Source organism: Aulostomus chinensis, chromosome 6 (assembly GCF_037954235.1).
Source record: "Aulostomus chinensis isolate RoL2024-O1b breed Wild chromosome 6, RoL_Achi_v1.0, whole genome shotgun sequence".
In the NCBI taxonomy this organism is placed as follows: domain Eukaryota; kingdom Metazoa; phylum Chordata; class Actinopteri; order Syngnathiformes; family Aulostomidae; genus Aulostomus; species Aulostomus chinensis.
In genome coordinates this window covers 22,320,962-22,346,151 of record NC_141325.1, presented here as the reverse complement: position 1 = coordinate 22,346,151, position 25,190 = coordinate 22,320,962, and the positions used below count along the sequence as shown (strand labels likewise).

At 40.1% G+C, this 25,190-nt stretch overlaps 1 protein-coding gene across 2 annotated transcripts in view; it reads left to right on the top strand.

Moving 5' to 3' along the window:
* Nucleotides 1-24,489, top strand: part of niban2b (niban apoptosis regulator 2b) — a 34,075-nt gene extending 9,586 nt beyond the window's left edge. For both annotated transcript variants that reach the window (XM_086207041.1, XM_086207040.1), the window contains exons 2-14: nt 2,509-2,639; nt 2,942-3,070; nt 4,867-4,972; nt 7,183-7,350; nt 12,935-13,050; nt 15,734-15,838; nt 15,941-16,103; nt 17,801-17,988; nt 18,196-18,351; nt 19,844-19,957; nt 21,892-21,999; nt 22,430-22,541; nt 22,883-24,489. In XM_086207041.1, coding sequence (XP_086063167.1) covers nt 2,509-2,639; nt 2,942-3,070; nt 4,867-4,972; nt 7,183-7,350; nt 12,935-13,050; nt 15,734-15,838; nt 15,941-16,103; nt 17,801-17,988; nt 18,196-18,351; nt 19,844-19,957; nt 21,892-21,999; nt 22,430-22,541; nt 22,883-23,787 — 2,501 coding nt within the window. In that variant the 3' untranslated portion in view covers nt 23,788-24,489. The remainder of the gene's footprint in view (nt 1-2,508; nt 2,640-2,941; nt 3,071-4,866; nt 4,973-7,182; nt 7,351-12,934; nt 13,051-15,733; nt 15,839-15,940; nt 16,104-17,800; nt 17,989-18,195; nt 18,352-19,843; nt 19,958-21,891; nt 22,000-22,429; nt 22,542-22,882) is intronic.
* The last annotated feature ends 701 nt before the right edge of the window (nt 24,490-25,190 follow it).

The following is a 25,190-nucleotide window of genomic DNA, read 5'->3' as shown; positions in this document are numbered from 1 at the left end:
CCACACAGAAACTGTCATTGGCTCATGCTCATGAGTCCAATTCAGCTCAATTAGATCTCCAGATCTCCCCAAATGCAAAAGCAGCATTTCATGACCACAATCTACAGCAGATGGGATCAAACTTAAACTATTGAAAGTATTTATGAAGCCAGCATGGAGATCTAAGAGATCCCCTCCACGCACTCGGCACTCGGTGCACCACTGCATGAACACCACCATGGCTGCTGTATTTATTAAAAAAGTGAGATGGAGCTCAATGGAAATATCCCAGCTTAACATAAGGTTGAATGATTTTTCAAGAAAATGCATATCTGAGAAGTAGACATGTTGGAAGATCCATCTTGACAGTTATTCCATATGTGCTGAGTCTTACAAGGCAAGAAGGTCACTGTAAATTGTAAGAGAAAGCTGCCAATCTTAAAGGGAACTGACCTATTACCTCTCAAGTATCTTACATTACACACTGTTATTTAGATAAGAAGACACAGAAACTTTCCTTCGGGTCAAACTTTATGAGTGAAGTACATACATAAATTCCATGAATTGTGACTATTCTTGTGAAGACTGATAATAACAAACAACAACAAACGATGGTTGATGAACAGTAGCTTGCATGTCTTTGATGTTCCCAGTGGGATTGTTGCCTTGGCAAATGCAGAAAGTGAACACAATATGGTTGTCACAGAAATCATACGAATTGAGGTCATGGACCTGATCTCCGTTATAGTGGCTGTGTGGCACCTGCAGGCTTACCTTGATTCTGGGCATGAAATACTGACACATTTATCAAGTTCTCCCTAATATTAGACAACTTTAAAAAGGTTGACTAAGGTAAAGTTAATTCTGTCTGACAAACCTGGGATTCAGCCATATGGTACTGGCATGGTGTGAGCTACTCATGCATTTAATAGTAATTGAATTAAACTGTGAACAGATCGATTTGACAGTAGGCATGGGAATATTAATGATTAGGGTCTGTCATTTTACCGTTTTACCAGAACATCATTAACATTATGCTGTAATGAATTACCTCTGCTAAGGGGGTAACGTGATTACACATTCACATTCAAAATCACATTACTGAGGATGATCACATCACTGCTAAGGAGATGATGTTTTCATTGGTGTTTGTAAGGTGACATGAAAACTGAGGATGATTTTCATCAAACTTTGTAGAGGGGTGTAGCCTTGAAGCCATGAAAGAAACCGTTACATTTTGGGGAAGATCTGTTTAACGTGGTGAAAAATGCATTGTTTTTACACTGGGTTTGGCTGATATATGCACTCCCCTCTGTTAGAGTGGCAGGCTCTCCTCTCTGAGAGAGAGAGAGCTCCTCCACACACACAGAACATCATGCTATAGGCTTGTGAGCTGCAGGCCTCTGTCTGTGTCAACATTTCCACCCGCTGTGTTGTACTGTTTCAGTTTGCTGCCTGTACTTTGGCATACAGTATGTCTGATTATTTTATCACCTGAACAGAATGAAACTGTGCTTCACTTGGAAATGAACCAAGTCCCCATGGTTCTATTGTTTGGTTCTATACCTTTTTTTAATTTTGGTTCACATCAAAAATGAAGGTGTGAGAGCACCCACAACAATGAAATCTAGATAGGTACAAGCCTGAGTAATATCAGTCCAATGACTGCATGCCTCTATACATTACTAAGTGCAGAAAGAGACACAGAAGCACCAATGTACATTAGAACGCCCTGTTACTTTGCAGTATTGTTCCAAATTTCACAGGCGTGTCACTGACTTCCTCCAGGGTGTACTGCAGATCCCCCTTTTCATTCTGAACTAAGATTATAAGCTGCCATTTAGCAGCCTGATCCATGTGGGTACCATTAAACTCTGGAGAGCAGGAGAGCACGTTAATCATATTGATATGTCATATATTAATTTAAAGCGGTACAATTACTCAATGAAGAGGTGACTCCACCCACTAATAGCCATATCCACAGCCAAAAACAGTATTCTTGCATGTAAATGTAGCCGAAAGTACTGAGACATCAATCAGAAAAGTCTCATCCCAGTCCTTCAACTCCGCCAGCTTTGATATGCGGCACATAAGGTCAGAGGCCATCACACTAATTTGAAAATGTATTTTTACAACCTTCATTCATGTCCATACTGATAAGTTCTAAGCCTCACATGGAATCCATTGTATGACTGTATGGCCATCATATGCCTGATTCCTGTCTTAATTGTTTCGTGTGATGGGAACACACCAATTATTGTCTGACTTTATTATAACAACAACAGTTTCTGGGTAGTGTTAAACCAGTTTTGCTATTGCCATCAGTAAATGCAGGTTTCAACAAAACAACAAGAACTGTGACTTTTAAATGTTCTTCGACTTCTTATCATCTGTTGATCATTTCGGAAGCAGCCTTGATGGATTTTTGTTGTTTCACAGTGCTGTGTCAGTACTTTGCAAATGTATATTAAAGATGGCAGTACAGGGTATTTTATGAACTCTTATTACATCCCTAATCATGTCTTGCAGGTCGGACTGCGGAGGTGATGAGGGAGTTTGGTTACCTGTATGAGCAGCAGTATGCAGTAGCTCTCTTCAACAAGATCCGCTTTGACATAGAGGGAGGGGGCAGCCCCCAGCCGCAGCTGCTCCACCGCAAGGTGAAACATCTCAGTGTGAGATGTTGCCATTTACCCATTTACACTCTTTTGAATCACCTATTTACTCTCACGACAGGGGATGTTATGGAAACAACCACGAATAGATCTATTTAAGATATGTATTTCCATAAGTGCTAACCCAAACTGATTTTTGTTTATTTCTATTTACTTGCAACCAATGACCAAAAACAAATTTGTCCAACCTCTATGTGTTGTGTACTTCCATAGAAATCTGTCTGTCTGCATTTGTATATGTATGATTTATGGAATGAAATTTGACTTGGAGGGTTGTCTACCCACAGATTCCTCTGGAGAACAAGTCCATCTTTTCTGGCTCAATGTTTCAGTTCCTAGAGGAAAACAAGAAATGGAGGAACCGCTTCCTTTTTGTTCCAGACTCGTACAACATCAGCTACTATGACAACAAAGCGGTGAGAATGGAATCAAGATAATATATAAAATGAACCTTTATTCGTCCCTCAGTGGGAAATTGGCAATCAAGGGGCATGTACAAGGGCTGCACCATACTTGATCAAATCTGAATCTCAACTTAGGTCCCTAAGAATTAAGATCACATTTTCTCACATGATGGACATTTATTGCTCACTGCACTGGTAAGTGGGGCTTTAAACTAGGAGTGAGGAGTAAAAGTGGGTTGTTGAGTAAAAAAGAAAAAAGTGAGTGCTTTTCACTTTCCTTTCTAAAACTGTTCTTCTACTTTTTACTCCTGTATGTTTTTGAACCAGAAATTGACTTACTCTGTTACATTTACCACTTATAAATTACAGATAGTGTACTGAATGGGGGGGGTTAGGGTAGGGTGCACCTGAGGAACATCTCTACAGACACTGATATCAGCTACCTGCCTCAATGGCACTCTGGGACTATTATTTCCAATTGATGAAAATTACAAAATAAAGTTCATGTTTGAAAAAGACGTCTATCCAGTCAGATATAACAGTGCTGTGATAATTCTGTCATCTGCATGCAGTCGCTCCACTCACCTCTGATTGTTTGATACACACTTACTCATAAATCACATAAACTAAACTCCTCGTTGTCGTCCGCGTTCTTGAACAAGTGGTCTCTCGCTTGCTCTCCTCGCTTCTGTGCAGTCAACTTGGAGAAAAGCTGACATTACCACGCATCAGAGGGAATTTTTTAACCTAAATTGATTTGCTGCTGTGCTGCCCTACGATGATAAGTACACGTGGTTCATTGTAGATACCTGGGTTTCCAGCTCAGAGTACTTTTAAAGCATATGATGCACGAGATTGGGGGCCCCCTAGTGGCCTCAGGGCCCTACGCAGCAGCTTAGTTGACTTATAGAGAGGGCCAGCCCTGAAAGGAGCGTAATGTTAACCAAACACTTGCAAGCATAAATATGGATTAAAGGTGCGCTTCAATACCAATACAAATAGCACTACACCCCTGCTCAAGTCAACGAAAAACAGCAGCTACATTTGTGGGCTATTTGCACATGCTCTCCAAAGTAACTTGGACTATGAATAATTTATTAAACTAGTCCTTTTTTAGGGCCTGAGCCTGAAGGTACTTCAGGCAAAGACCCTATTATGATTGCTCGTTTTTTTCTTCTTTTTTTTTTTTACTTGAGTAAGTTTTTTTTATGGGAGTAGTTGTACTTTGACATGGGTATCAATTTTCAGTACTCTACCCACCACTGCTTTAAACAGATGGCATAATGTATATCAAACAGCCTTACCTTAACTTTAGATATTACCATAACTTAAAAATTTCACGGTGCTTTCATGGCAGTTTGCATGAAATTCATTTAAAATGATCAATATTTCATTGAGCTAGTTTTGTGTTGCCATTGAAGTGTCTAGCAGATACAAATTGCTGATTTATTGGCCATGCCTGTTGACATCTTGCCCCTCATTTCTGAGTTTAATGCATGAATGTGGAATTAACTGCCTGTTTTTCTTCACATTGCATAACTGATTGATACAACAACTGAGATTATTGCAAAGTGATAACGTGAGTGCAGCAAGAGGGCGTGAATCATTCTGATTTAGAAATGAGTGATTTGTTAATAAACATTGCATTTTGTTTTATTTTTTTTTATATTAATCATGCAGTCCCGGCATGTACATGTACCGGTACTCAGTATTTCCTGTAGCCAATAAAGTATAGTCTCTTTATATGATGGGTGTTTGAGTCACTGCCTCACTTCTACTCAATGCTCCTTATCTTGACCACCATCCAGTCCCATGACAGAGGCCTCCATCCCAAAGGAACCATCAACTGTGCTGGCTACAAAGTGCTAACATCTATGGAGAAATACCTGGACCTGATCTGCAACAGCCTGCCAGGTGAGAAGTACTCATTAATGGCTAATGATTTCATGGCCAGGGATTCAGAAGATGATATATTTACATAGAATTAGCAAATACTGTAGTTCTATTCTTGTTTCGGGGAAGCTACATTAAGACACAAGTCACTAAATACTTCAACTGTAGCACAGGATGCACAGTACTGTAGTTCTGGTTAATATGCATTTATTTATAATAGCCTTAGATTGTTAGAGAGACCTGAACCCATTTTAGTTTTGGGGTTGAGCGTTTATGGATGTTTTGTGTCTGTCACATGTTGGTTGATTGTGGCTCATTTTTCACAGTGATATAAAATCCTAGGCAGCACGGTGGTGCAGTGGTTAGCACTGTCGCCTCACAGCAAGAAGGTTTCGGGTTCGAGTCCCGGCTCAGGCGCGGGATCTTTCTGTGTGGAGTTTGCATGTTCTCCCCGTGCCTGCATGGGTTCTCTCCAGGTACTCTGGCCTCTGGACCATCCAAAGACATGCAATTGGGGACTAGACTAATTGAATACTCTAAATTTACTGTGGGTATGACTGTGGGTGTGAATGGTTGTTTGTTTATATGCGTTGGCCCTGTGCACTGGCGACCTGTCCAGGGTGTAGCCCGCCTCTCGCTCGTAGCCACTGGGATAGGCTCCAGCCCCCCCCCCCCCCAACAACCCTTAACACGTATAAGCAGAAAAAAATAGATGGATGGATATAAAATCCTGCACCTCCATGGGAATTGCAGAATCACAGCTAGAGCTGTGCAATAGAACACAAAGTAAATTCCCTTATTTGATCTGATATTTTTTGGGAAATCTTAGATCCAAAATTTTCCAAGGGTCCATCAGTGTTATCAATGTAGGCGTTATCCATAGTTGCACATTTTGAGGTATTGACATGTTTCCCACCTCTATAAATCATTAAGTGGTTTTTTTTTTCCACATATTTACGGGAATTTTTTTCAAATATGAATGTTGGTCTCACTTGAATCATTGGTGGCTTCATAGGAGCACATAACGTTCTACTTTTAAAGCCTCTCTTTTATGGGTTACTAAATAAATAAGAAGTGCAGAATAGTCATTTTGATGAACCGTCACAATTTTAAAGTTTAGATGTTACATTGTTATTGGCAGAAGCTTTTGGCTCACATGATTTTTTTTCATTAACTGTCTGAAGGTTAAAATCTGATTAAAAATGTTTGTTTTTAAAGCTTCTGGCTATGATAGATATTGGAATTTTGGCACATTTTTAAGAAAGAAAACAGTTCTTTTAAGCCTGCTGGAGGGTGTTAAAGTTAACTTGCATAAACATGAGACTAAACCGGTTGTGTCAGAGCCCTCATGACACTGCTCAAACCTCCATTTGTTTGACTTCATACATGAATACATATATGAGAGGATTCATAAAATGCAGTTCCCCAACATGTAGCTGTTATATGTGGTGGCAGTGTTATTTTCCCATACAGGGTTACTAAAAACTGGTGGTACCCCAGTTCTGTTAGCTGCTGCAATGCTCCAGCTAGTATTGACTGCAAGCTAGACAACATAAAGGATGATCATGCAATGTTTTTAAATGAGATAAAAAAAGAGAATTTGAGGATTTATGAGGAAGGTAACTAATTTATTACTTTGCTAGATATTCTGGATATCCATTAATATTTTGTAATACTGTCTCTTGCCCTACATTTTCTAACCATACTGGTAGTGTTCAAATTTAAGCAGCTTTTACTTTCTGAAGTGTTACCTTACCTCCTGAGACACTTTTATGCATTAATCCAGTTAATGGCATCCATGCAGGAAAATATAAGATATTACAGATTGTTTCATGGGATTGGGTGGAAAAGTTCTAGAGTTACAGTGCAGACGCATGGAGGTTAAAATGACCCACACTGTTTATCCTGAACAGACTCATGATCCTATCTGGATTTGCAGAGAGCTGCAGATATTACAAGCTGATCATATCACATTCCCAACTACACCACACTTTACAGTCATCAGTTACTTAACTGTGTCACCTGGAGAGAACCTTCCAAAACCAAATAGATCATGTAAACAGTCCATCTTAAAAAAAATCTAAACTGTAGGAGAAAGTTGCAACTTAATATATGAGGAATATATATAAGAATGTTGAGAAAGTTGGGAATTCCCTTATTGTATGTGGTATTTTGTTCCAAATTGCACTAGAACTCTGTGTGTATTTTTATGTACATTTTTTCCCCCCCAGATGTAAAGGCCAAAGTGGGAAGTTCCCCTTTCCTAAAGTGTGCCACCCCATTTCCTTTGATCCTCTGGCACCCATATGCACATCATTACTACTTCTGTGTAGGGACAGAGAAAGAGCAGCAGAAATGGCACGCTGTCCTTCAGGACTGTGTCAGACATGCCAACGACGGTGAGTCCTGATCTCTGTCTCTCTCTCTCTCTGTCTCTCTCTCTCTCTCTCTCTCTCTCTGTCTCACACATACACACATTAAAAATGGCATCTGGGGGACTGAACACGGCTATGACTTTCATAATCAGCTATTCATCGTTTCATTCCTACACAAAATATGGAGGACACTTCCTGTTGGACATAAAATCCAGGGGTCCTACAGGTCTTGGGCAGGTTTATGGTGTACCTGCTAGGTTAGTCGAGGGGGCTGAAGTTGTGTTTTTAAGTAGAAGAAATAAAACATCAAAATTACACTTCCATGAATATGCAGCTGCTTTCCAATATTACAGAAGAGAACATTGCTCAGTGGAAAGAGTGCTTCTATAACTGAGAGAAGAAAGTGGACCAACAGAGGGAGAAAAAGTGTCCACAGTGCCTCCCTCCACCTTATTGGACAGTATGTGAGACCTCCCAGCTATGATAGAGCCAGGAAGTTTGTGTGGGGGGAGGGTGATGGCAAGCCCACAGTTCTTACTTATTGCAGGGGCAGGAAGTCCCAACCCCCTCAACAACAGGCGTTATTTAGACTGAGCCTCAGATGGTATTAGAAGTTTTTTTTTTTTAAATACCACATTGGGATTTGTAATTATTCCTCTAGCTCCTCAAAAGACAGCCTTCCCACTCTCTTGAGTCAGTGAGGGCTTCACTCTAGTGAAGAGTGACTAAAGCTTATGTGAAATTATTGTTCAGCTCTAACCATATCAGGGGTATGGTGTAACTTTTGTACTGCTGGTGTTGTGCATGATGAAGTTACATTTGAATGTAACGTCCGTCCAACTTTTCTCTACTTGGACCTTACAAATAGATTAAACTAAATGTCCATGTTTTGTCATGACACACTGCTGAGATGACATCTGTTTGAGTGAACTTTAATAAGACCAGCAGCAATTGAGTCCTGCTCAGAGTAGACCAACAATCATGGGAGGCTTGACTGTAACTAGTCCAAATGACCTCCATACAGTCACTCATGAAACTTGACCTCCCTCACTTTGGGCAAAAACTTACAAACCGCCAAGGCAGAGACGCAATTTGAGCCATATACAAACATGTACAGTTAGTCAATATAAGTTTACCTTGATTCACACTGCTTTGAATGCCTCCACTTCAGAGATGGCTGTGGCTAGAGTGGTTATGATGTGAATAGGACAATACATGCATCAATCCTATTCTTAAGAATGTGATGCCTCAGTAATACCACAAGGGAATTTCTTCAAATTTGGCACATTCAGTCAGACACAAGGATAAACTGATTAGATTTTGATGGTCAAAGGTTACTGTGGCCGTATAAACACTATATTTTGCAAAACCAGTCTTTCTGCAAAAACACATCTCATCTCAAAAAGGCCTGGAGGAATGAGGAGTTCCACTCTGCCAAGAAGGAGCTTTTATTAGATTCCTTGACTAACATGGATGTGAATGCCAACGAACCGGCTGTACAACTGTGAGACACTAATTCCAGCTTTCTCCCTTTGAAACTCAAAATCAAATCTGTTTTGCAGCATCACTGGTATAGTTTTTGTATCACAGAATAAATAACATTTAATACTCAGTCAAATTAGGATAATTGGTCTCTCTTTTTACCAGAGGAAGGCATTGATGGACTTGAATTATGGATGAAAAGTTGAGAACAGCTGATTTTCTCAAGATTTTATGGTAAGAAAATCAGATCCAAGATACATAATGCACAGAGAGGAAGAGAGGCGGACCCTCAAAACCCAACCCTCTCTGTTAGTCGATCCATTCACTACACATCGACAGAAAACTCTGTGTGTGAGGAAGAATTTCTTGTTGGCCCAGGGTGAGATAGGTGCTCCGAGGACTTGTTTAACAGAGCTGTGAAAACGTCAACGCAGGTTCATGAAGCAATCCTCTGTGTGGCACCAGAGAACATATGGAGGCATTCAGCTGCTCATACCTCATGCAGCCGGTCTGTGTCATGGCTGCGGTATGTTAACTACTGGTGTTGTTTCCTCTCTCCTTGCTTTTAAAATGTGCACTGTTACAACTTCAGGTGACAAGTGATGATCTGGATCTTTTCAAATGTTTTTTTATGTCCTTGTACTCAACAAATAATATAGTTACTAGTTTCAAAATGATGGGAATAATAAATCTCCATGTTTTTAGCCTCTATAGTATCAACAAGGTTATAGATGTAGAATAAAGTCGAGAGGGTATAGTGCATTCTAAACAATACGCAGTTGTTTAGAATCACTCACACTGCCTCAGGCGTAATCAAACGTTTAAGGCAAGTGAAAAAGTTTGCATGACATTTCATAAGTGCCACTCTGTCATTTACTAGTCATGAATCAGTTTCAGTCTTCAACAAATTGTAGTACTATACAGCTCTGATGGCGAGTCAGTCTTCAAGTTATCACTGTCCTAATATTGCTATAAGACACACAGAGGTGGCTGTGAAATGCAAGTCATCAGTTCCGTTGAGAAGAGGCAAAACCCAACAAAGGAGCCAAGTGATAGAAAAGCCCAACTGTGTTGGGCTTGACCACATTCTGTATGCCTGGTTCCTTGTGAGACAGAAAGGTAATGCAACCAACTCGCAAGATTTCTCAATTCATGTATTGTTTACCTTCTTTTCTTAGCCAGCATTACTACAAAGACTGTTAATTTAGCAGAAAGGGTGGTTACAGTCACCTTCCTTCTTTTTTTTTTTCTTTTTTTTTTTTTTTACTAAAAACTCACGTTACACAGCAAGGGGTACTCAAGCAGGGGTCATTGAGGTCTTCAAGGTGGTCTTTTGCAATATGAGGTCTGTGCATGTGATCTGTGTTCAGTGTTCATACAGCTTTCAAACACTCACAGAATCCTCCCTGGATCAAAGATAATGTGTAATAGATGAGCTTAAATTACCAAATCCAGAGATTGTATCTTACAAAGGAGAGAGGAGAAATCTGGAATGGGAAGTGAGTTATGATCTCCTCAAACTCCTCCAGGGGCATTGTAGTTAAACAAGATGCCTTCAGGGACTATAAGAGGGTCCAGTTTGCCCTTCAGCATCCAGCCACCCACAGAGTATAAACAAAGGTGGGGCTACACCACTTTGACTAATACTTATGGGATACTTTTAATATACATGTTCAATTCAACAACCTCCCCTCTCAACCTTCAGGTCTGCTGACTGTCAAACAAATTAAATTTGTGTTTTGTTGTGTTACAGCCAATTCAACAGAACATGTATGTAGAGTAGTGAATGCTCAAATAATGGCTGGAAATTGTCTTTCTTTACTTATTGGTCCAGTGTAAGTCATTGAATTATTTATTTTTGTTTATGAATATACATATAGATACTATATATCTATATGTACATATACACACACACAATTGTAGCAAGTTTTATTATACATCATTTATTTTGCCACCCATGATTTAGATTATCAGATTAGATCATTTAGTTAGTTATTGTCATAGTTTTTGTTCAAATGTATTTTAAAAAATTGCACTGACCAGATCAAAATGGTCAATAGTTTTCATGCTCCATGTGAATATTATATATCCTCAGCATGCTCTACAAAACATTCAAAAATTTTAACTGGAAAATAACGGTCACTCATGCAGTTCCACAGACTTTTGCTGATGTGTATTTTAAATAACAATACTGTAATTGTGTGGCTTTTTTTGTTTGTTTTTTTAGCTACCTATTTGAGCAATTCCGTTTGTGTCCTTTTAACTATGTGTGTGTTAGATGTGTAGCGGTGTGCTAGATGGACTCCAGCTCCTGTCACTGAACCTGGTGTGCAGCAAACAGCTAAGGGGACGTTTGAACAGAGCCCCTTTATGAACCACACACTCCTCTTAATTCCAACCTCTTGCACAACTCTAATGTGAGCTCCTTGTTGATATTAATGTTACAAACACTTCTACAGTCACTGCAGGAAGTGGCTCCTTAGACTTGTTTGCTCATGAATGACTCAGATCTGTTTCCTTAATCATGGAATTTGCTCTTCAAAATTTGGTATTGGCTCCGTTCATATGCGGTTCGAAGACAGATGCAGGTCAGAATTTTTCCTTTCTGAACAGTCATATCTGAATTCATGCAACTTTTATATCACTCAAGATAAACATTTGTCAAAGTTCTGTGCTGCAGGAGTCACTCCAAACATTTTAATATAGTTCTTTGGTCACTCAGTGAAGGTCATCAGGGACAGTGAGGTGCTTTATAATGTAACTGCTCTATAATTGAGAGCACAATGAAACAAAAGGACAAACAGAGTAGACGAAGAAGATGGCTGCACTGTCAGTGGAACATTAAAAGCCTTACAGCAAAGTTAAAAGAAGCCAAAGACTAACAGCGCTGCTGTGGTTTGTCACCTACGTGTGAGGTCACATTATACACATATGGGCGTAATGTGACCAGGCTATAACCATTTAACACTGGGGACTGATGCAGGTCACAATTTAAAAAAAATAAAAAAATAAAAAAAAGAGAGGGGGAGAGAGAGAGAGAGAGAGAGAGAAAAGAAAAACCTGTGTCAACATAGCCTATGATGCTACAAATAGGTTTAAGAAACTATAGTAAATAAGAAAGCTCATACTGCCACCTTGTGCTTTTTTTTGTATCGGTATCAAATGACAACTGTACATGTATATGCAATTGTGACTAATAAAGATGTAGGTTCAATAACAATAATGTTCAGAGTGGGGTAGGAAGAATGCATTTGTGGGAGGAGCTGAGCAGGTGAACTTGCTACACCAGCTCCCTCAGGACTGCCTGAAGCTATGTTCTGAGGAGAGGTGCAGGAAATACTTGTTCTCCTCCTGTTTACACCAGTATTATTCACAGATTGAATTGGCTGGTTACTAATTGTTCATTTCAACTTTAGGATCACAATGATCTACTTTAATGTGGAAAATGCATCTCACAGCATTCCAAAGCTTCCTGTGTGTGTGTGTGTGTGTGTGTGTGTGTGTGTGTGTGTGTGGTACCACCAGGTCAGTGTAGGAAATGCTCTGTTATTATGGCTTTACCGCTCAATATATGTGCCCAGCACATATACAGCTGCGCTCAAGTTAAACTGACCACTAGTTTGGTTGTTAGGCCATAATTCAATTTGCAGAAACCAAAATCAACAGGTAATTTAGAAAGGAGGAGAGGGGAAAGTTGAACTTGCTGAACATTCTCAGGACCTAGAGCCCCTCCACTGTCATTATTTGCAGCTGTACTGAACAGCAGCGATGATGAAGCAGTACAATTGGCTGCTACTCAGGACTGCAGAGGGTTCTCTTTTAGTCTGACCATGTTTGGTGAATAGACCCAACTCATCAGCTGTGCTGAAAGATAGTTCAAAAGTAAACACATTCAAATGACTGATTCAGGAATGTTTCAAATGTCTTTGGTATTTTTGTATCTTGAAATAAATAGCTTCAGCTTGGAAAGATAAGGTCCTGGAATCAAAACAATGGAACATAGTTTGACTAGAGGAAACTACATGAGGTCCTCCCAGGCTTCATGTCCCTGTTCTGGAAAATAATGTTGTTAATTCTTCCATTGTGTCTATACAGTCACACACTTAATGCTGTTTTCCTGGTTTAGGTCTGTCTGAAGAGAATAAAGTTCAAACACCAGCCTTCACAGATGCAGTTCGACTCTTTCGCCAGGCTAAAGGTCACTTCGGTACCTGGGAGATGATGTGTGGTGCACCATCACAGGTGAGCTCATCCCCCTCCGCACCCTCTCCTGCGATGTCCCACTGTCTTTCTTTCTTTCATCCTCCCTTTTTGGATCAAAACTGTTTTAGTGGGCACAAGAGAAGTCTGACTATTCACATGCATGACCTAAACATGCTTTTCTAGTTGCTAGAAAACTACAATCTGCATGTTAATGTATTCTCCAATTTCCCGCAAGGGCTGTTTACACAAGGAATGTTAACTAGAATAACAGTGATCTGATGCTCATCATGTGTCCTCTGCATCCCTCTCCTGACTGACTCCATAAGTTGCCAGTGTCACTGCCTTTCAACTGTTTTCTCTCCATCATAAATGTGTGAACTAAGATTCTCAAAACCTTTTGAGCATTGTTGCCCCTTGTCGTGGTAAAGAAGCTGGTAAAGGGTTTATTTGAGCTTAAGTGAAAATACAGAGAGGGGGTGTCACCTGGTGAAAGTGAGACTAATTTGAAGGCTGATTAAATGGCTATATGTGCTCAGGTTTTTACGAAACTGGTTCCATTCAACTCCTAAATAACTTCTCAGTCATAAACATGACATACCAGTCAGTCAGGGCTGTAAACATATAGCATGTTGGCTGGTGTGAAACGACCCACCCTGGTCTGCCACGTGAATTTAAACAAACTCATTTTGTTTTGAACAGCAATTCACTGTGGAAGTGGAAACTGTTTTCAGAGAGTTCAGTACCTCTCTCATGTGGTTGAAGTGTGTCAGCCTCCACTTGCTATACTGATGCCAATTGATTGAGAGCTTGGAGACTGTTTCCGTCCAATGTCATCTCAGGAAATCTGAGCTGAGACTGTTTTTCCTCTATGGCTAAAGTCTTGATGCAACTCATTCTAAGACATCTCTGAGGAGGCCAAGGAGAAACATAACCATAGCAACAGTATTCCCTGCCAATGGTCTGGAACAGTCTTCAGGATCTACAATATGATCCAGATTGAATCCCAGTATCCTGCAAGCAAACAAACAACAGTGATTCAAACAGAATTTCTAAAAGATTGTGTCACGGGCTTGCTTTCATGTGTGCCGGTCTTTAGTTTAACACACAGGTAAATTATGATGAATAATTATTTGCGTGTGTAATGTCATATATTGACAGTCAAAGTCAAACTATTCTGAGCAGTCCTCTCATTGGTGAGGTGGCTCCTTGGTCTGTATGTGTGTTTGGAGTTCAGTTGACTGGAACGAAACCTTCTAAAACGGAGTCATAAGGGATAAAGCTTGAAATATGATGACAATCTCCCTGATTTTGTTGCTAGAAGTGGGTAGGAAGGGGGAATTAAAAAATAATAACGAACAGAACCCATCCAAACCCAAGTTTTTAAGGTGGCCTTTCATGTTGGGGCAATAACATGCAGCAGGTGTGCACCAGTAAATACTGTCCTACAAGAAACGCAAGCATTGTGGGAATGCCCAGTTGCAGTCACCAAAAAACTTCCTTCAAAGTGTCTTGATGATTTTTGCATTTGAAGCAAAAGATATTCATCAATTAAAAACAAACCCAGGGAGGCAGCCTGAACTCAAACGATAAAAGGTTTACAAACACAAGGAAACAAATAATGTACCATAGTGTAACTTCTCTTTTGTTTGACAGCCTACGTTTTCTTGTCTAATTCATTTCAGGGTTTTGTTGTTTTTATACCCAAATTTATATTTTTTTAAGTGTTTTGTTTATGTCTTTAGGTTATGTCTTTTTGTTTCATTTGGTTATAAGCTTTATTACATTTGCCAGCAAACAACCGTCGGGTCTCACAGCTGTTAATGTGTCCTGTTTATTTGCTTTATTTTCATTTATTTTTTTATTGGCCTGGTTTTTACTGTTTCAGTTCACTAATGCCATTCTGAATAATATCAGTAAAAAGTGCTGCCTGTATTACATGTCTGCATCAGTTTGTAAGTTTTTGATGACTGTATTTGTGGCATCTTTGCAAAACCTGTTGCTTTTTTAATATTTTGGAATTTTTATTACTTACCGATAACAGTATCGGCATCACACAAAATCCAGCTTGGCTCTAGCTCTAGTTGTCAATATGAGAAGTGACATTACTGTTAAGTGCACTGATGATATTAAAGAAATGTGTGGTCGGGATAATTTACAGTTTAACAATAAAAACTTTGTCACTAGTGGTTGAAACCCCATTTAAAGGAGAGGTGCATAAAATATTTTTTTCATCTCAAAGGAACCCTTTTTTCAGCTTTGACCTCCTTCTAATCCCCCAAATTTAGCCATGATAAAGGTTATGGTGCTCCAATTCACCTCATAGCTGATTTGTTCATGATGGCGAAATTAATTTTGTGACAGAAATAGTCATTGTAATCAATTGGGGAAAATGCAATTGATCATATTTGTGACGTGTGTGACCAGATGACAATTTTTTTTCCAGATCAGATCAATATTGTCATCCTCTGTCCTCAAAGCGCTTACAATAAGAGAAACTCTGAAGATACAGCATCAAGTTTAGTCTTGGCATTTCAGTTGCGTAGCCCTTGCACTATATTCTTTGAGGACCCAATACCAACAAGGGACCAAGATTTGAACTCCCTTAGGATTAGCATGAATGTGATTTGGGTTATGGTCAAGGTAAGGGGCACGAGTCTGTCAGTCCTCACAAAGGTGGTTATATATTTACTGTTTGCGGTTTCGTTTTTTTCCATTGTTGTAGATCCTGTCGAATCTGGTCATGGAGGGTCTCCTCTCAGAGCTGAGGGAGCTCATCTCCCCTCGACTGAAGGGCAAATTGCATGAGAGGCAAAAGAACTGGATGTTGGTAAGCAAAAAAATATTTTCCTTCCAGAAAACAAAGAAAATTCTTTTCAAATACAATAATGGCTTTGGTTTAATCGAAGACGCCATGGCCATGTATGTTCAGATCAGTGATGCGGTCTACAGCCTGGTGCAGGGGCAATGCCAGGCCCAGTATGAAGCTGTGGTACAGAAGTGTGTGGAAGTCCATCCCTCACTGGAGGCCTCCATACGTACAGACATGGATCAGATCATCACGTCCAAGGAGCATGTCACTAACAAGATCCGAGGTGACTAGATTATGAGCAAATAATTTAATTTTTTTAATATTTATTTTGTACATGTAGAAGTTTGAACACTCTTTAACACCCCTGTTGCCAGCTAAAATTCCTTCAGTTCTTGATTGACTTTTGTGATGATGCCAGAAAGGTTAACTTGTACACACTTTTCCATAGAGGTCTTGTTTGTTCAAATATCACTGCAACACCTCTTCAGAGTCTGCTCAGTCTTTCTGCAGGAAAGTGGACCTGCCTTTACTATCAGCATACAAGTTTTCAGGTCTTCCGGAGCATATCTTGATTTCCATAGTTTCAAAGATTTTAAGCACCCTTCCTTCCTTTTGCTGGTGCAGGACTTCAGGGTCAATAAAGGACATTACTTATAACACCTATTGTCAGCCAAAATAAACACAGCTAAGTAAACCATGTAATGAAGGAATAGGTCATTTCTTAAACTTCAGGCTAGTTCTAATCCGGTTTTGTACTGGCCCAAGTCATTGAAAAAAACAGTCCAGTGTAAAGTATCATGAACAAACATGTAGGAAATTTTATTTGCTGGCCTGGAAAAAAAGGAACTCCACTTTTGCATGGTGCTTGCCTCTTTGGTAAAGCTAAACAAAGCTAAACACACCTGATAAAACATTTCTGGGAGCCACTGCATGGTGTTACACTATGATACGAGTAGTTTGCCGCAATAAAACTTCCAAAGCCAAGAGGGTCATAGGGCTGTGCGCATGCCCATATATGGGAGTCTGGGATGTGTTAATATCCCTGCTTAAAAAAAACAAGGGTAAAATATAGTGTACAAAGCCAGATGAAAAAGCCTGCTTACTTCAAAATGCATGTCCCTCATTTTGTGACACATTGGCACTGTTTAACATGAGTGTCTGACATTGTAGCAACATTTACAAACCAGTACAGATTAAAAAGCAAAATGGCTCCCCTATAACATTTGCTGAAAATAGTGTCTCTTTTGTTAGATTAAATCCTGTATTTTATGTGTCAACAATGTATGGCATTTGTGTTGGGTCACATTTGATGTTTTTCCTAATGAATAGAAAGGCTCAAACTTTCAACACCAGACTGAGACATGGTTGGTTGGAAACCTGATATAATAAATTAGGAGTCAGGCAATGTTTCATGTCACAGTATGAGCAAGTGTTGACTAGTAAGAAAACTGAACTATGTGAGATATATATGAAGTTGATAATGTCAGGTTATTTTCTAGTCAGATAATGATGTACTAGACAAAGGTGGAACAAGCATCACACAAAATACGGACCTCGATAGAGGGGTCTTCCATGGGCAATATCCCTTCAAATGTGGATACATGGCTGATGGGGTCCAGGGTTAGAAACCCCTGCTCTACACTTTTAATAGAATTTTTCTCTGCAGATATACCAAACTTTTTCTCAAGTCCACTTAATATTTTCTGAGAAATTAATGAAGGTATTGGATGAAACCATCATTAGTTTGGAAATAGTTCCAAAATTGTTATAAATGGGAAAGAGGTTCATGTGATCTCTGATATTTAATAAGACATGTATGAAAAAGGTCTTATCTCGCAGTCTTATAGAAAGAGAAACAACATTCCTGGATCTGCCTACCCAGTACCAGTTGGGACAAATGGTACTGGGTTCCTTTTTGGCCTGTGCATGAAATGGTGAACTACTATGGAACAACCCTGTCCATGATTACCCCCCAAACAGCGGTGGTCCTCCCCAAGGCTGAGAAACTGCTAAAGGTGAGTATTGAACCTTACATCACCTCCATCCTGGACGCCCTGATGGAGCCCACAAGCCGAGGCTTTGCTGAGGTCAGAGACGTCTTCTTCAGGGAGCTGGTGGACATGAGCAAGAACACACTCAATGAGGGCACAAGGGAGACTGTGGCCCAGGTGAGCAGGTGCAGACGCTGGTTATCTGTAAACTAAAAAGGTTTATAGACTTTCTCTTGTCCACCTGAGTCTTTCCTCCCATTATTGTGAGATACTGTATATACAGGTCAAAGAAGCATTCTATTTCTATGTCTATTTTTTGAAAAAATCATGTTTTGTGTGTGTGTGTGTGTGTGTGTGTGTGTGTGTGTGTGTGTGTGTGTCCAGCACATGGAGAAGATCTCCATGTTGGCCTTCCACCCTGTGAAAATGCAGAGCTGCTATGACAAAGTGGAGCAGCTGAGTCTGGAGGGTCTGCAGCAGAGATTCGATGTCTCCAGCCCCTCCATCTTCATCCAAAGGGCCCAGATTCTTATGCGAGAGGTGACACTGAAATACTAGCACCACTACACTTAACACTAACGATTAAGTTTGCTGTAAACAAAATTAACCTCTAGTTGAACTGGACACTGCATGATAAGTGATTTACAAACCTCCAGATGCATTATTTTAAAAACGATTGTTCTTACATTGCTGTTTTCTTCTTGAATTCCTCAAAGTTCTCCTATCGATATTTCCATGTGTGCATCTGCAGTTCTTTACCTGTGTGTAGTAAATGTAATGTAAAGTAGTAGAGCCTGAATTCTTTGGACTCCATGAAGAATAATATGTTCACACCACATCTAAAGTTTAATTTCTTCTTTGTGTCACTTGTTCAAATTTACTCACAGGACTGTCACAGGACAGGAGGCATCACTGTTCTCCCCTCTCATGCAAAGAATAAGAGAGAAGCAGGCACTGACCTCCATGTAGATAGCATATTTCTTTCTGTGACCATCCCTGGTAAAAAAAAGAAAAAAAGAAAACCTTTTCTTACAAAATTACTAAAAAACCAAAAACTGAAAAGTTGTTAGCACAAAAAAGCATTAATGTGATATCTGGATATATTGAGACATCTACTGGATGGTACCCAAGACACTGGACTGTGTAGCTAAAGGCAATTTACAACTGCAAGCTGATAAGTCAACTAATATAAAATGGATTCCGGAGAAGAATTACCATCAAGATTCAGTGAACTTGCATGGCACTGCAGGACCCCGGTATTGGTGAGAATATCCAGGAAGAAGGCATTTGTCCCAACCCCCCCCCCCCCCCCCCCCACACCATCAGTCATTCTGACCTCCTTAGTGAGGCCCAGGAAGGAACTCAGGGTCATTTGGAGTTCATGGATTGTTTAGAAGCTACATATACAAAAGCTGCCCTCATTTTGGGTCCTAAATGAATTAAAAAAAAAAACAAAAAACTGAAAATACAATGTCAAATCAAGTAATACATATCAGCCCTCCTGGAAACAAGAGATCGCTTTTTAATAACACATTCTCAGTACAGCTTTGTGTCAGTCATAAAGCTTAAACTTTTGAGGGGGAAAAAAAACTCCAAATGGAAAAGAGGGATTACTCTTTCTACTTGTAATTATTCACTTTTGAAAATGAATCACCTCTTACTCTTCTTTTAAGAAAGGATAGGTGGGTACAGTCCATGAGATCTGTAGGTAGGGCAGCTGTAGGAAGGTGACCTTAACCCTAAAAGTGGTTCAACATCATGACACCATCAGAAGAAACAAGCAGTATGAAATTGTTGTATTTGTTTGGAGGGGCATCAGTGCACAAAACAGCCTGTCTGGAGGAGGCATATTATTTCACCTTTTTACATGTCAGTCATTCTTGCATAGTTCTTCTAGAATCTATTTTAAGCAGCATAGTTGGAGCTACAAAGTCTTTGTACAATTTCTGAACAAAATCCATTCTTGACTTTTTATTTAGCTACTTAATGACACCACTTGCGCTTCTCTTTCTCTTTCTCTTTCTCCATCTAGCAAATGGACGACGCTGTGTACACATTTGAGCAGATTCTTCACCAGAGTTTGGATTGTCAGGGTCCTGAGGAGCTCTGTAAAACCATCCAGCGGTGCCAAGACAGAGTCATTAAGGTAAAACACACACATAAATGTTGTCACATTTCACAGGACATTGTATAAACTAAATTCTTGAACCTTTTACCATAACATTATCTCAAACATGAGAATCCAGACTCCCAAATCTCCCTTTGCCTTTCTAAAGGAATGTGAACATTCATGTTTCTGCATTCTCAACAGTCATATGGCTGAAATATAAATGTATTATTTTAATTTTTTAATTGATCGCTCAACAGGGCCCATGTATGATCATGGATGTATTTCTGTTCTTGTTTTTTCATCATCATCATCATCATCATCATTGTAGACATTGCTGGTCACTGGATCAGATTTGTTGCGAACCTCTTTAGTAAGCAACATGAGACCTTGGTTAGAGTCTTGAGCCTTTAGGATTTACTCCCTGACAACTGACCTCAGCTGTACACATACAGATCTCTGTGTATCGTGTAACTTATTGGTGTGTAGCGGTTTTATTTTAGACTTCAGCAGCAAAAGGTGCTATCAAACACAAACATAGTATGGGCAGTGGTAAAACCCTCCCATTTTGAGTAACTGTATGCTCATAGAAGCAGAGCTGTTGCTTTCTATTTATTGTGCATATTTCCAGTGCTTATATTACCTTATAGAGGCCCTATTAGGCTCATTTCATGGGGCTTTTAATACAGGGTTGGACCCCAGTGGGGCACCATGAAAGATTCAATCAATAATAAAACTCCCTAAATTGTCACATACCACAGTCTGTGTACCCCTCTATTCTGCCTCTGAAACGCTCTGATTTAGCACCCCCCCACACACACACACACACACACACACACACCCACACCCCGCCGCATAGTAACACTTCCTCTCACATGCAAGGAAGTTGTCTCACCCTGAGTGTCTTAATGTAGGTGGAGGTCTCACCTGAAACACTGAGGCCAATGTAGAAGCATGAGCTGGGTTGTAGTTGTTGAGGGTAGAGGCACATGCGTACATGCAGACATAAACATAGAACCTCTCTGCTGTTACAAGATCATCTTAATTAATATGAAACAGTTCCCGATGAAAAGTATTGTGGTCAACATTGGTACATGAAATAGGATAATTTCCTCACGAAGTTTTGGGGCCTGTCATCTTGAGCGACATGAATACACAGGCACGTGACAGATGATGAAGAAGGAAGCGTCTCCAGCAAGAATAAAACTGGAGACCCCCCTAAAGTGAAACTGCATCATATTTTTATTACTTTTCCCAAAAAAAGATTATCCCACACATCAAGCCCTCAACGAATGAGTTTACAAAATGGTCATTACACTCATTACCACCACCAGGTAAATCTGTCTACATTTCACACTAGATTGAGTTTGTATCCATGGTGACATTCCCACATTGCTGGGGTGATTCATACCAAGCATGTTCTATGGGCAGAAAATGGGAACCAGTATGAGCAGCTTTTCATTCAGCCCTCTGCTACCTTGAATGTGGATAAATCATTTAATAGTGTGGTCCAATTACATATTGAAAGTCTAGAGGAGCCAAACTGATAAAATTCCGAAATTAAAAAGTCATTCAGCTAGAGTTATGTGATGCCCAATATTTCTTATCCACTATTTTACAGCTGCAAGAATAACAACAGACAAGGCTACAACAGAGTGTATAATGTGGTCTGATCCATGTAGACACTGCAGAATCATTGTCAACCCTGGCAGCAGCATTGCAGCCACGTTTTTAGCGATGATAGGGACTCTGATGGGATCTCATGTAGTCAGAGATGTATCGGCACATACCAGTGTCATGCAGCCTTACATCAGGCCCTCTGTTACACACTAAACAATTCTCTAACTCTAAACTGTAAAACTATTTCATTCACTTCATGGGGAAGCATAAGAAATATTTTTCCAAGAAGAACTATTCATCCTCATGACTTTTCTGTCTTTCTTTTTCTATTTTCTCCACTTTTGCCTGTCCAGAAATTCGACTACGACAGCAGTACAGTGCGGAAGCGTTTCTTCCGTGAGGCTCTCCTCCAGATTTTCATCCCTTACATGCTGAAGCAGCTCAGCCCTTCCTGTGCCCCAGTGAGTCTCTCTCTTCATGAGTCTCTCTCTTCATGTGCATAGGAATGGACTAAAATGCAGTGTCTGACCCAGAAGCATGGCATCCAGGAATGTGACTAACCTCTATTTCCTGTCTCCTCTTATGCCTTCAAAAATTGTCAGTTTGAAGGCAGCAGTAATGATTGACTAATGTAAATTAATATTGTTGAGTAAACCTGGTAATAACTAAAAAAGATCAACGACAGTAATTCTGCAAAGCATAATCACAGTCTGTTTTGCTTATCTAAAAAAGATACAAAACTCTGAACAGAAAAAATCGATCCCATAAGGATGCAAGTAAAAACATTTGGTGTTATCTCAAGTAGTTATTTCATTGTAGTAGTATGCAAAATAAGTGATGTTTACAAGGAGTGGAATTTTAGGTTTTGACGACTGCTATTGTGGCCAACAGGAGTTGCCACGCTTCCAGGAGCTAATCTTTGAGGATTTTTCCCGCTTCATCCTGGTGGAGAACATCTTTGAGGAGGTGGTGCTGCATTCAGTCATGAAGGACATCATGATGGGTCAGTCTTCCATACATCGGATAAATGGATTCTTTATTTTTCCACAAGCTGGGACACAGAACACACCGTCCCATTTGTGTATGGTGTTTTATTCCACCTCAACATTCAGGCAAGGTCTTTAAATACCAGCTAACTTGAAAAATTAAGGAAAATACAGTTAATGTTCAAATTTAATTTGGATTGGAGCCCAAACTTGAGCTCTTCCTTGGACTTTCATCGATGCATTTTATGAATGTATATGCTGGCCTACATGAAAACCTTTTTTTTTTTTTTTTTAACAGCATGAAACCAAAAAGTTAATCTGGGTAGAGTCTAACTAAATTTCTTTTGTTCATCTGTAGCCCTGAAGGAGGCTGCAGTCCAGAGGAGACACAATCTATACAGAGACAGCATTGTCCTCAGTAACAGTGACCCCAGTCTGCAGATGTTAGGTGAAAACCCCTCCATTGACTGGGCCTGCGAGTACCAAGCAGATGCAGAGGTTGATGATGAGGAGGCACAGAAGACCAGGAGGATGAAACAGGTTGTGTCTATGATTCAGGTGGAAGGATCCCCACTCCTGCCCAATGAATCCTGCATGGATGTACCCAGTGTTAACGACATCCCAGAGGAGGATGGTGAAGAGGGCAAGGAAGAGAGGCACAGGGTGGGGAGCAGAGAGAACCTGCCAGACTTATCCAATGGTTCGGTCTTGAAGGAAGAGGAGGCCAAACAAGAGGACCAGGGTACAGAGGTTGTGCTGAAGGATGAATCTGCTACAGGATGTTCCTCAGCTATAGCAGAGAAGGTTGAGAACAGCCAGGTAAAGGAGCAACAACCACCCACCAAAGAGGAGACATCAGAGGAGCTGTTGCCTCCACCACCACCTTCCAAGGACATGTCCTCATCAGAGAACCCTCCAGGAACCACAGCTGAATTTCCCCCACCTCCACATGATGACAGCGGTTTCCAGTCTCCCACCAGTGAGAAGATGGAGGTGGAAGAGGAGGCAGCACCTAGCAACCAGCCCTCACAGGCAGAGGAGCAAACATCCCCTGCCTGCCTGCCCCAGGCAAAGGTGGAGGAGGCACCCCCTACCAGCCAGCCCCAGCCTCAGATGGATGGGGCACCCCCTAGCAACCAGCCCTCACAGGCAGAAGTGGAAGAGGCTGCCCCTAGCAGCCAGCCCCAGGTAGAGATGGAGGAGGAAAGTGTTTCTGCAGCTCCAGAGGCCACAGCCAGCGACTGTGACCCCGGAGTCCAGTGATGGAACAGTGCGCATCTGTTTGACTTCCACAGTCTCCTGCCCTGTTTCTCTCATTGACAACACTTCATACTGTTTAACAGTTACAGATTTAGTTATCTCTTTAGATGACTTTCACCGAGCAGGACTCAATCATGTTTTAGAAAATACATTTAATTTCACAGCTATGCATCAAGCAAAAATTCAAACAAACATGCAAACTCTGAGCTTTTGATCCACATAAATCCCACGCGTTGTTTTCTCTGCACTTGGTATTAATGTGAGCACAATTACGGTGTGATACATGGACAAAGCGCAAGGACACTCCAGTAGAGGTGCATTTTGTGAAACAAGTTGATTTAGCCCTTAAATCTATCTCCATTATTCTCAGCAATTGTTTTTTTTGTATTATAGTTTATCAATACAGTTTGTGCCCCCCAACCTACATTATATCGTACATGAATTGTGTCAATGCTCACACTGAAGAGTTGACAATTTCTTTTGTGACTGTTGAAAAAACTCAGTTTATCCCTTCACAAAGAAAGCATTTGTAAATGATGTATAAATACTTCTATGGGCTGGTGAACTACCCAACTGTCATTTTATATATTTTTATATATTGCCTCACCCCAATCTCTTTCTGAGCAATTTACTTTTAGATTGATTTTATCTTAATGTGATATAAATGACTGTTATTGAAAATAAATCATTATCAATGAAATTTCAGTAATTGGTTTGTAATGGATTGATGCACATTGGTTTGGTGAGCCTGCAGGAGAGTAAAGTGGGTTGTCTGGCTCCTGTGTTACTTTTATACAGTCAGATAATTTAGGTGAGTAGAAATGAGTTTAAATATAATAGTTTGAGTTATTTGTTACAGTTTATTACTGCGTAAGCATGTGGCACAATGGGTAGAACTGGTCAAACAGGAGTTTTAGCCATCTTATGTCTGTACTCTCTTAACAGTGTTTGTAAATATGTGCTGTGCTGGTTGAAGCTTATGTGCTGTGCTGGTTGAAGCTTATGTTACTGCAGAAATTAACCCAAACATCCAATGCTGCCCTTTGTCACAATTAAAAAATTTTAAAAATCCTATTCTCAAACAATATTAAGAGTAATTGTCCTAAAATACATATTGATCTAAATTTTAAAAATGTCAGTTGTATTGCCCCTTTTTTAAGATGGAGTCCCTTTTACTGATGACACTGATGACATCAGTTAGTTTGAAGAATATTTATGTACACTCCAATCACTGATTCAGTGAACAGCAGCGTCTTGGTTGGTAAATGTGCTCTTAGGTTTTGGCACAGGGGATGTACTCTGTTTCTACCACTAGAGGGCACAAACAACTTGTGCTGGGATATCATGCTCACAAAAACTGTCATACCACTAGAAAGATATCTTCTGTCTCCAGCCAAAACACACAT